The sequence below is a fragment of the Ostrinia nubilalis genome, chromosome 16, assembly GCF_963855985.1.
Source record: "Ostrinia nubilalis chromosome 16, ilOstNubi1.1, whole genome shotgun sequence".
Taxonomy (NCBI): domain Eukaryota; kingdom Metazoa; phylum Arthropoda; class Insecta; order Lepidoptera; family Crambidae; genus Ostrinia; species Ostrinia nubilalis.
This window is the reverse complement of record NC_087103.1, coordinates 14392510-14404987: the sequence shown is the minus strand read 5'-3', so window position 1 is coordinate 14404987 and position 12478 is coordinate 14392510. Positions and strand designations below refer to the sequence as shown.

At 37.6% G+C, this 12478-nt stretch overlaps 2 protein-coding genes across 2 annotated transcripts; one reads left to right on the top strand and one right to left on the bottom strand.

Moving 5' to 3' along the window:
* Positions 1-2944: 2944 nt before the first annotated feature.
* LOC135079185 (retinol dehydrogenase 12-like) lies at positions 2945-4045 on the bottom strand. The gene has a single exon (XM_063973774.1). It carries the CDS (start codon positions 3999-4001, stop codon positions 3084-3086), a length of 918 nt encoding a protein of 305 aa, XP_063829844.1. The 5' UTR covers positions 4002-4045; the 3' UTR covers positions 2945-3083.
* A 6262-nt stretch (positions 4046-10307) lies between these two features.
* LOC135079486 (uncharacterized) lies at positions 10308-12478 on the top strand. The gene is made up of 4 exons (XM_063974143.1): positions 10308-10385; positions 10773-10934; positions 11399-11530; positions 12204-12478. Exons 1-4 carry the CDS (start codon positions 10308-10310, stop codon positions 12399-12401), a joined length of 570 nt encoding a protein of 189 aa, XP_063830213.1. The 3' UTR covers positions 12402-12478.

Here is a 12478-nt window from a genome sequence, read left to right as displayed (position 1 = left end):
AACTGCAGATGGTTTTGAAAATCGTTCTTAACTGTTCGTAATAAGGTATACTTTGGGTTTCAGCGTAGGATCTATTACCCCGCCACAGTTATGTGAAGTTATTACGTTGATGGTTACCCAAATGACAAACTATACTTCAGTTTAACTACCAGTAACTTCCTTTGCTTAAAAATATCCCAATTAGTTATACTTATGTATCAGTTTGTATACCAAATGTGCATACTCAATGCACATTGTGTGCATGAATGATATGCATGTCTTTTTGGTAGGCTTATAAATTTTCATCGATGCATTCAGGAAATACGTATTTGGTTTGAGATTTACATGTCACTCCATGTCGCATATTTTTTTGAGACGAAAGTCGAAAAACGCAGATAAACATAAACCTGCCTTTATCTTATACAACTGTCCTTTGGTGTCTAAAGAAGCTGCAGCTTTTTAGCAATAAGCCTACATTGTGTCGTTTTATACTTCTCTTATTTGCCAGTTTTGTGTCATCGTCATCAGGTCAATTAGTCTCCAGTTCTCCACTGCAGGACCAACGACCATGTCTAATGTACAGTCACGGAATGAAAAGGTTCGTCACTTTTCAAATTGATTCCTTCAACGAATCGCGAGCACATATTACCTTTTGAAACTATGTTACAGAATAATCTCGAGTTAGAGAAAATAATCTTTAACTGTTCGTCAGTAAAGTTCAAAATCATTCAGATCAAAGTTATTTGACGATTTATCTTGTCAAGAAGATTATTATTATTGATAAAGTAACCTTCTTGTTGGTTCAACCTGCCATTATTATTTCTATTAAATAAAAAAACCTATTGTCAATTGGTCAATGTCATCATTGCATTGCACTGATGGGATAGAAAAATAAACAAGCAAAACCTTATTCGTTAGCAAACGTCATATTTATTTAAATGTTAGCAGCACTGTTTCTTGCACTGTTATGTTGGCAGGTTTGACTCTTACAGCACCTAGTGCAAGCGAAAACCGACACTAAGGTGACGAACCTTTTCATTCCGCGACTGTACCAGACGAAAATGAAGGTTTTGGCCTATGCTTCCTACATTGGCCAGACGGGTTGGGTACAGTTTTGTGTAGTATGCAATAAAGAGTATATTTTTATCTACCTAAACCGGAATAACTGTCTCCGCACAGATGAGGTTCTACTCATTGGAATTCTACAGCAGAATAAGATGTCACGGTAGACAATAAGCATGTGCCCGCCATAATATTTGGTTAGAAAAGCCGTTGCGCGTAAAGGAGCGTTAGAATGCGCCAGGTGTGCGTGGGCGCACTTTCCTGGTCGACCGCAGAATCCTTTAAGATGGGCGGTGGCCAAGTTAGAGGAAAGAGCGATTTGAGAATAAATCGAATAGGGCATGGCAAGTTCTTATTTGGTTATTGTATTATTTTGTAGAGCCACTTTACTTAAAGCATAGATAACGTAGTGACCAAATAAGAATTTTGATAAAACCTAAGAATCTACTACAGCAAATACATACACATTATTAAAGTCCCTGTGACCCTACCTGTATAAATTTCGGTTAGTCCTGTAAAGGCCTGATATACGATTTCAAAGTTATCATTGGTTCTGAGAGAACAGGTTCGAAATAAACACTAATCTTAGGTTCACTTAATCGAATTGATGAATTATTTGATGATTGATCTAATCAATAATCTAATTTGGGATCCACTGCTGAAACAACAGTCTACTTAAATATGAATATGACTTGACCTTCCCTAATGAACCTAAACCATCTTATGCCACCATCATCAGACTAAAATAAATATTATCTGCCTTAAGCCTATCACTTGTAGATCACAGATTTGCGCGAAGCACGCGGAAGCGCTGCGTGTGAGTGACATAATAATTTGCACGCGCAAGTACAAACGAAATGACTTGTGACCGAAGAATTTGAATTTGTACAGAGATGTGCACTTACACTTAGGTCAAGAACCTTTAGAGAGCTGCATCTTAAGTATTAATCATTTACAGGAGTTTCATTATGTAAATAGATCACTAAAACTGACTCCTATTAAGCCTTAAGCAGACCATCAAATTTTAGTTGGCCGATAGTTGGGCCCGATTCTAATGAAGAATCGGCCGATACCAAATCGGCGTAATGTGCGCACTTCCATAGTTCCATACATGCCCGTACTGATGAACAGCCCGACTAAACTATCGGCCGACGAAAAATCGGTGGTCTGTGCCTAGGCTGAATACTCCGGTTTTTTGTTAAGGGCAGGTTTTCTTAGGTATTGTTGCTTAAAATTTTGTGTAATGTAAAAATATTTTTTAAATAGAGACACAGAAGCAGATAAAAGTTAACTGGTATTTAAAAAATCGGTTATAATAATTAGGTAAAATAAGTACCATATTACATTTGACTCTACATCTTGAAAATTGATTTCTCCGTATGATGATTTTATTTATTACTAGCTTTCCGCCCGCGGCTTCGCCGCGTGGAGTTTTGTCTGTCACAGAAAAACTTTATCGCGCACGTCCCTGTTTCAAAAACCGGGATAAAACTGTCCTATGTCCTTTCCCGGGACTCAAACTATTTCAATGCCAAATTTCATCAAAATTAGTTCAGAGGTTTAGGCGTGAAAGCAAGACAGACAGACAGAGTTACTTTCGCATTTATAATATTAGTATAGATTTAACCTTGTACTTATTTATTTTGTTCAAGGCGTTTAACCTGGGCGTATTTGACATTATACTCGTACGTATAACGTAGCCCATAAAATTCCTTGATTAGCTTTGAATGAATGAGATGCACAATTAAAAGTTTTGGTGGATAATGTGTTATTGATTAATATTAGATTAATATTAATTAATGCATAACTATCATTAGTAAAGTCACTATCAAACTATAAATCGGTACCATAAAGACACGACTCGACGATTATAACTTTGCGTAAAACAAACAATAAAATCCGATTTCTAAAATTTCATATCAACTTTTATTCGATAACAAAACATTAATAACCACCATCGCTGATCCGGAACGCAGACTAAATTAAATTAGCAATTTAAATACCCACAAAGAATGTTAGTTACGTGAATGCACATTTTTGTATCACGAATTACGTTCCCAATCTTCGTTATTATTAATTTTCACTAGTCTTTTCGATTCGTCCCACAGTCTACTTGTTAACACAGTGTCGTTCGCTAACCATGTGCTATAGAATTCTGCACAGTCTCTGAAATGTTTTCCACTTTCAGTCTCTAACTTTGGATCCACTGCCAGGTATACTGGCATCGTCGCTACCCTGTTTAACGGTCTTCCAAACTTCTGTAATGCACTGTTGAAGAAATTCTTTATAAATTCGTTGTCGAAGTTTCTAAAGAACTGAGATTTTCCTAAGCCAGGGTCCATACTGTAGACGTTAACTCCAGAACCTCTGATTCTTTTGTCCATTTCAACTGTGAATAGCACATCAGCTAATTTAGCGTTGCAGTAGAATCCGAAATTGGAGTATCGTCCAACATCATTCATGCGTTCTAGGTTAATATCTCCCAATATTAGTGCCAAGGAAGATACATTGACTACTCTGCTCGGAGCTGATGCCTTCAGCAGGGGAAACAAAAGAAACGTCAGAAGAAAGGTTCCAAAATAATTTACTTGCATCATCAATTGCAGATTGTCTTGAGTGAGTCTGTCGTCCAGGCCAATGCTTCCGATATTGTTGATCAGGATATCCAATCTGGGTTCTGTAGATACGGTTTCTTGTACGAAATTCCTGATTGACGCCAGAGATTCGAAATTCATTTGTCTTGTTGTGATGTTGTTGTTTCCCGTTGATTTGACGATGGTGTCTTTGGCATCTTGTAGCTTGGCTGGGTTGCGGCTGGCTATGATGACTCTGGCGCCGCGTTTGGCTAAATTCTTGGCTACCTCCAGACCTGTTCCTGACGTTGCTCCAGTCACTAAAGCCACTTTCCCGTGCAGTTGGACGTCGGTCTCACAATTTTTGAACTCGTCTCGGTAGAACATGTCTACTCCGCGTGTGTTGGATGTAGGACTACAACTGAGCTTCATAATACCGATTACCGGTCCAAGGCAAGGCCAAGACCTTGCAAATGGCCTTAGAAAATATTAACAAGACCAGTTTCTTGTCATAATTTCTGTTTTAATGCGTATCCATGATATATGCAGAGATATATGCAAAAAAAAGTAGCATAATTTTGCTAGACTTAATTGGTTTGAATACTAATTTAAAAGCGTTTCTTGATGATCACCAGATGAGTCGAACTACCTAGGTTCAATAAACTTGCTCTTGGCAATAATCTCATTCGAGGTGATCAAGTTCACAAACTCGGTTGACATAAAATAACATTAAGTAACATTACCTTTCCTAAAATTAAGAACATATTTTGTTGACTATTAATCATAGTCCAGCTTCACCGCTCCACTGCCCTCCAGTCTTGCAGTCACTGCACCCAGATAAAATAAGGATTCGTCTTAACTGGCTGTCAATAGAAAGTCGCGGCTAGTCAACACACAAGAAATAAAACAACAACATCTTCCATAAGAATATAATTAATTATTACTAGCTTTTGCCCGCGGCTTCACCCGCGTGAAATTTAGTTTGTCACGAAACGTCATAAATTATAGCCTATATGTTATTCTGGGTGATAATCAATAATACTGTAAAGCTTCATCAAAATCCGTTCAGTACTTTTTGCGTGAAAGAGTAACAAACATCCAGACATCCGCACAAACTTTCGCATTTATAATATTAGTAGGATAGGATATAGATAGAAAATAAAAACTTGCACAGATATTACAAAAAGTGGCAGTAGCTACTCCTATTTAATTAATGCCATGATTGTAACCAGTTATTTAATTGTGAAACGATGAGATGGAAATGGTGTGGTTAAAGGAAAGTTGCCCAATGTCCTAGAACACATGGGCCCGCACAATGCTGGGAAACGGGCCGTGGGACATAGATTTGTGGGGTCCGACTAAATAAAACCGGCCAAGTGCGAGTCGGACTCGCGCAAAAAGAGTTCAGTCAGTGAAGGTCAAAGAAGAACGGTCATCTGTGACCCAGGCCCGACAGAAACGAGACATACCTCATTTTTTTTGTCATGTCTTAATTAGTTAAATTATATATTTTTTATATTCGAAATCTATGTATAACACCAAAATATTACCCTTTGTTTTTGTTCAGGCGTTATACAAAAACTAATACAAAATGCCTATTTTGCACCAAAATTGGTAAATGTATGTACCTAAATGTCTATTACAGCTGCTATGGAATGTATCTAGGTGACCTGGAGATACAGCCGGATTATACAGGGTGGAAACGAGAAGTTACAAAATCCAAAAATTGAAAGTTACCAGCTTCCATAATCTGTAACCTATTATTGGTACCATTTGAAAGAGCTCGTGAAGCACTTTCAGAATCAGTAACTAGTTTTTCGATATCTTGTATAGTTTAGAAATAATCGAGTGAGATCACTTATCGTTCCATATTTATAACCACCCTGTATAATCCGGCTGTATCTCCAGGTCACCTAGATACATTCCATAGCAGCTGTAATAGACATTTAGGTACATACTTTTACCAATTTTGGTGATAAATAGGCAATTTGTATTAGTTTTTGTATAACGCCTGAACAAAAACAAAGGGTAATATTTTGGTGTTATACATAGATTTCGAATATAAAAAATATATAATTTAACTAATTAAGACATGACAAAAAAACTGAGGTATGTCTCGTTTCTGTCGGGTCTGGGTTTTTTTTGTATGGGGCGTGACCGTTCTTCTTTGTCCCGGGGGAAAGTTAAACTGTCAAACCTGTCTGTAGTATAAAGTAAATTATCTGTGCTATAAGACGTTGCTTCGTACCGAATTTCAAGATTCTGAGTTCACGGGAAGTACATTGTGGGGATCCCTTGCAAGTGTCGATGCGGCATAAACGGCTGTATCTTTTGATTGCATTAGCTAAGAAGTTTGATTTTTTTCACAGTTCCAAGGAACAATAGACCTGAGTATTTGTTATGAATTTCAGCTTGTTACCTCCACGCGTTCCTGAGAAAAAGGGTGACAGACAGATGGACCTAAAACAAAGTGATCCTATAAGGATTCTGTTTATTCCTTTTTGAAGTACGGTCTCTAAAAAGTACCAAAGCACATCAAGCTATACACCGGTATCTTACTCAGTTGTAATACGTGTTTTTTTGCAATAAAGTTGTATAATCTGATATGTCGTCTCCTCCAGCTGCGTTAGTTTGTGAAGCAGAGCGTGAAGCATTATGATGTATTTGTAATTACCGTCATTATGGAAGTTCCCTGGACATACACCTTTCCAAATCACCTCCGATTATTATTTTCGATTGATTTTCCAACTACTGTTTGCTAACTGGACGATCATTGAAATTCAGATGACTCTAGGGCAGCGGTTCCCAAACTTATTTTGTCTACTGCCCACTTTGAGAATAAATTCTTTTTAGCGTCCCTATTTGTAGTCGAGAGTCGAGTGCTCAGTCGGTGTCTAAGAGACCTCCTAGTAAATCACGCCTCCCAAGCCTCTACACAACGTCCCCATTTTTTTCTGGGTCTCTTACCGCCCCCCTTTAAGCTTGCAGCGCCCACAAGGGCGCGTTATCGCCCACTTTGGGAAAGACTGCTCTAGGGAATAATTTTATTTCGCAAGTAGGCTTTTATTCGTCCCAATATTCTTACCACTGCTTCGCACGCAACGCTCAAGATGAAAATTGTGTTGCCCTTTAATATGCATCTATGCTCCTTAACTTATGACCAATGACTGAATGATGTAATGACCATAAATTTGATAGCTATTAGTAGCAAATAAATAATTGACCAACTGCAAAAACTATATTTTAACACTTTGATATTATAATATATTGAAATATTTTCCTTGAACATTTTTACGTTAGTACTTACTTACAGACCAAAAGATAGTCTTCATTAGCTCTCCGTATTAATATTGCAGACATGCAAATCTATCTACATAGGTGCTCGAATCGATAATGAGCTAATGAGTTGTCCGTCCATATTAAGGCATGATCTACTAGTTACTTTGTTAAGATTTTCTCAAGCATAGTTTTCCATAATGAGGTAATATGTAATTATTTTAGAGGTCACCTCACATAGCGTTGCGTTGCAAAAACGCAAAAACATCACGTTTTGTATTTTATGTATTTCACTCGTAATGGATTATTTTTCAATCGATATGTACGTTTTCAACCAAGAGAAGCCGAATCAAGATTTTACTGAAGTTATTTTTAATTATATTTAATTTAATTATCAAATTAAATTAGGCCTCCCCCAATGATTTACATATCGCGCGGTTGGTACTTGGTAGCGGCCTGCATCCAGCGCCTACCTTTACGAGTTCGTCGGTCCACCTTGTGGGTGGACGTTCCACTTTATGTTCAGCAGTGGACGTCCTGTGGCTGAAATGATGATGATGAATCAAGTATAAAATGACAGCCCTAAAGTCATGGAATTGTTTATGTTATTAGAAACAAACACAATTCGCTTACAACTGTACAAGAATCTTAGCCCAGTACCGGATCGAGCCGAGTATTGAACCTTCGACCTGTCTTGCGTCACTCGTAATAACGTACACAGATTCCTTATAGGAAGTGTATAGTTCGGACTTCGGATCAATAAGTTAGCTCAGCGGTAATAAATCGCAATATTTTAATGTTTTTCATGTGGTTTGCTAATTAATGTAAAACAGGATATAATTATGTTTTAATTAAGCATAATCACAACTGAATGGTTTTAAAATATTCTCACTAAAGCAGGCAAATACTATAAGTCTACCACTTTAATTTAAAAACGAAAAATAATCTAAAACATTCAAGTATTTAATAACCAGAAATAAAAAAAATACTGGACTGATTCTAATATTTATCATTGCTTAGTTATTTATAGTGATTTAGAATTTTAAGAGTAAGAACACAGAAGGCTATTTTGTGCAAAATACCTACAATCAACTACTTTCCCAATCTTCTTTTTCAGCGATCTTTGTTAGATTCTTCGATAAATCCCACAGCCTCTTCGTTAACACCGTATCACTAGTGAGCCAATGATTTAACCACTTTCGACAAAATTTGAAATATTCACCACTAACTTTTTCCATACTAGGATCTGCTGCTAGGTACGCGATTTGCTTCCCAACATCTTCTTTGGACTGACCAATTATGTCTATGAAAGGTTTAGAAATACTTCCAATCCATCCTGGAGTGTTAGCAAAAATATCCGTATCTCGAACCACGAAAGGGTCATAACTATTTACAGTGACACCGCTGTCTTTCAATCTTCTTCCAAGTTCAAACGCAAATAAAGTATCCGCCAGCTTAGAATTTGAAAGACTCTGTACCCAGTTGTATCTCCCAACGTCATTCCAATGGTCGAAATCGATTTCTCCTATGTACATTGATGCGGCGGAACCGACTATAATCCGACTCGGAACTGATTTCTTCAACAAAGGCAGCAATAGATACGTTAATAGAAAAGACCCGAAGTAGTTCACTTGCATAGTCAGATTCAGACCGTCTTCAGTCATTTTGTCAGGCAAACCAATAGCTCCGGCGTTGTTGATCAAAACGTCCAGCCGTTGTTCAGCATTTACGGTTTCACTGACAAAATTTCGCACTGATTTCAGAGATCCTAAATCAATTATCCCATATGAAACGTTATTGTTGCCTGTGTCTTTTTGAATTTCGTCTCTAGCTCTTCTAAGTTTAGTTTCATTTCTACTTGCGATTATAACTTTAGCGCCTCGATTTGCCAAGTTTTTAGCAGCTTCATAGCCCATCCCGGAACTGCCTCCTGTCACGATCACCACTTTGCCATCCATCCTGGCTTTGGTGTCACACATTTTTGAACTGAACTGCTTCTTCAACACAACATTACAAAGAGGGCACCACACGGTTACTGCTCCGTCCGGGAAAAATAAAATTAATAAGACAACCTGTTTGATTTTTTATATCAAGGCAAAAAGGACTGAAGATACTACGATTGTATCTCGACTCGTTTTTCCGTCGAAGTCGACTTATTTTCCTCTAACGAAATCACCAAGATTTTAACCTATTTATTTTATAGAAATTATAGGTACTAACTTGATATGAATTACCTATTTATTACCTAAACTAAGAATTTCATATTACTTACCTACAAAATATTTGCTTTCTTTTACATGATACTAAAAACAAAACAAAGGATCGTAAATGTGTAGTACCATCGCGTGATGAATCAGTGCTACAAGAAATATTTACAAACAACTCTTGCGCACAGTATGAGCATGCAGAAAATTGCTTTGTCTTGAATTCACTTCCGACTTTAGGAGACACGTTCGAAGATATTTAATAAGCGACTTTTTTATAAAATCCAGTATTCAGTTCCATTGGTAGCGTTGAAGACCTTGGAAGGGCCACAGAAAGGTCAAATTCTCGGCCAAAATGTGTAAGTACAGACACTGTTTCTTAACATTTCTCATTGACCCACTGTTTTTAATCATTAAATAAATATCATAATATTTTTTGCTCGCAGCTTTACCTTCATTCCAAAATAGTATATGAAATATTACTATAGATAGTTAGGTACCGCAAGGAAAATTATTGTAGAATGAAGATTCTAAACATAAAATGGTGTCAGTGAAAGTATATTTTATCGAGTGGTGGCACCTGTTTGTTGGTCAAAGGTTTGTGTTATAGGACAAGCTTATGTAAGAAGTACATATTACTTGCAAACAGACTTGTAAACAAGAAATTCCTGTGGCAATGGAATACATATTAATAATACAAGCACGTCACATTGCTCCCGATATATTTTTTTAAGACAAAGGACTTCCTGACCTCTCTCCAAAGTTGCAGGACACCAAAATACAATATAATTACGTAGGTGTGCTCGATGTAAACGAAAACCAACTGTATCGCCGCTGCATCGAGATTATATCGCTATAGAAGGTCTATAAATGTCTTCCAAACCTTTTCCAATCGATTGTTTGTCCTTATTATTTTGTTCGAAAAGATGGATCATCAACGAATTTTTCACCAAGGTCGAATAAAAGAAATTTACTTTTTGAACTGATCTTCGGCACAAATTCTAATCACCGACAACGTAGGTAGGCGTTCGATGTAATGACTCAATCATTATGTAGCTAAATTGTGTGCCCTTTTCAAGTTCAGCGATCTCGAAACATTAAGGATTTTCAGGTTTATAATGATGTTCTGATGATAATCGCCATGATTGTGATTTGCCATTGTCTTATGTACCTACGGGACCATATTAGCTATAGTTGACATATTTGGCTAAGCATGGCGGGTAAGACCGCTAGTGTTTTGGGTGCTTTCGTACTTCTTTATGCAATATCGATTGTAGCTGGTATTGTCAAAGTAAGTGCTGATTTCTTAACTATTAAGATCCTTTATTCATTTACGGAATAACCCAAATATTTTTTTAAATGAATATTTAGGCACCTAAATACCTACTTTGAGCGAAAACTTCACTCATCAGAGTGATTATAATAAAATGTGAATTGTGAAACGAACGAAGGAGATAATGAAAGCGATGTAAACCTATTTTACTCTCAAATATGAAGACTATTAGAGAGACCTATATTCAGCGTTGGACGTCTTATGGCTGTATTTATGGAGAATGATGTAATGAAAATTATGAAAAAAATTGTAGGCAAATGGTATCGGAATTGTATTGGTCATGGGTAATTATTAGGGAACTGTATCTAGAACACGTTCGACCACTTTCGATTTCCATGTTCATAGGAGACTCAAAGCTATGGAGTCGGCAAGCTGTCCTACTGCAACCCCAAGTACTTCTCGCACTGTTCCGTGGTGACCACGCCGCGCGTCGTGGCTGGCGTGGAGAGGCTCTTCACCAATTACAGCTTCACCACCATCGTCTACATCGCAAACAATTTTACTGCTGTAAGTTCTTTTAAATAAGGTTCAAGTGTGAATAAAACAATAGTAATTTAAGGACTTATACACCAAGCCCGCTGAGAGTCCGATGGCTTGGTGTCAGCGGCTGCATTGCAAAAAAATCATGTCTTTAACTATGGACAATAATATTATGTCAAAAGTCGAAGACTCATGTCGGTGGGTTAGCGGATTTGGTATGTAGACTGCATTAGCTTCGCCTGTTTTGGTGCCCATATTCTGAAGTTTCATTGAGCTGAAATGAAACGTGGAATACAAAAAGGAAAACATCGTCGGAATCATCTAAAATAAGTTTATTCAAGTATTTTAATTATATCTTGGAGTAAAGATGGTCGATTGTTATTGAAATTAAAAATCGTTTAAAAATATTTGAAAAGAACGGAATTAAGTGTGCATATTTTCTTTGCTTTTTCTTTCTAAATATCACTTGATATTGTTGTTTGTTATTGCAGGCAGGAATTTTCACGTCCTATAAAGGCATTCGATTCAAGGTCGAGCACAAGCTTTGCGACTACTTCAGACAATTCTGGGTGCAAGCAATGCTCCAGAAAAGCATCGGAAGAATGCCGTGCCCAGCGCCACCGGTAAAGTTTCATGAATCTTCACTATTCACCAGTTTTACAATTAATAGCCCAAAGGTGGACCGACGACCTCATAAAGGTAGCAGAAAAGCTCTGGATGCAGGCCGCTACCAACCGGGCGATATGTACCTAAATCGTTGGGGGATGCCTATGTTCGCAGTAGAGTGATGTAATAATGATGATTCACCAATTTCGATCCAAGATCTGTGTTTCCTTACATATTATTATGTGAAAAATTCATTGGAGATTCCCAATTTAAACCAAATTTTATTTAGCCTGCTTTGCTCAATAGGCAATTGATTAAACAAGGTTTTGTGTGTGCAGGATCCCGTTTAGTACTGGTACTAGTACCTATAAGGCTGAGTTGCACCACCTAACTTTGACTGTTGATAACACGATAACCGGTGTTTTTTGTATGGAAATTGACAGATTTGTGACGTCTGTTAAAGCTAAAGTAAAATGGTGCAACCCAGCCTAAGTGTTATAATTCGAATTTCAAATACACATTTTTATGTGTGTTCACACGACATTCCAGTCTTGCAGGATCCTGTATTACTGAATCCCGCAAAACTGGGTCGCCGTGGGAAAGAGCCCTAAGTTTGTAAAGCATGACCATTTACGTCTGGAGAAGGTAACAACCAGTATAGCCAAAGTAGACGTTCGTCTTCCTTTTCAGGGTACATTCTCTTACTACGACATCGAGATACCTCCCCCCAACGTGCCGGTCCCGATGCGACCGGGCACGTACCACCTTTACAGCGAGGTGTACACCACCGTCAACAAGGAGAGAGCGCTCGTCATCGACCACACCATCCACTTCGCCGAGGACTACCAGAAGAACCGTAAAAAAATGAACAAGAAGAAGAAGGGATAGGTGGTGATAGTCATTGACCTGTCAAATGTAATCTGGTCGATGACTGTACAAATAATTTCTTTTTTTGTTTTCCTACC

Excerpts from the sequence above, each read along its gene's own strand:
- LOC135079486 (XM_063974143.1), top strand. The coding sequence starts at position 10,308 with ATGGCGGGTAAGACCGCTAGTGTTTTGGGTGCTTTCGTACTTCTTTAT. Across the intron at positions 10,386-10,772 it reads TTGTAGCTGGTATTGTCAAA|GAGACTCAAAGCTATGGAGT; the intron begins GTAAGTGCTGAT and ends CCATGTTCATAG. Across the intron at positions 10,935-11,398 it reads TCGCAAACAATTTTACTGCT|GCAGGAATTTTCACGTCCTA; the intron begins GTAAGTTCTTTT and ends TTGTTATTGCAG.
- LOC135079185 (XM_063973774.1), bottom strand. The coding sequence starts at position 4,001 with ATGTTCTACCGAGACGAGTTCAAAAATTGTGAGACCGACGTCCAACTG.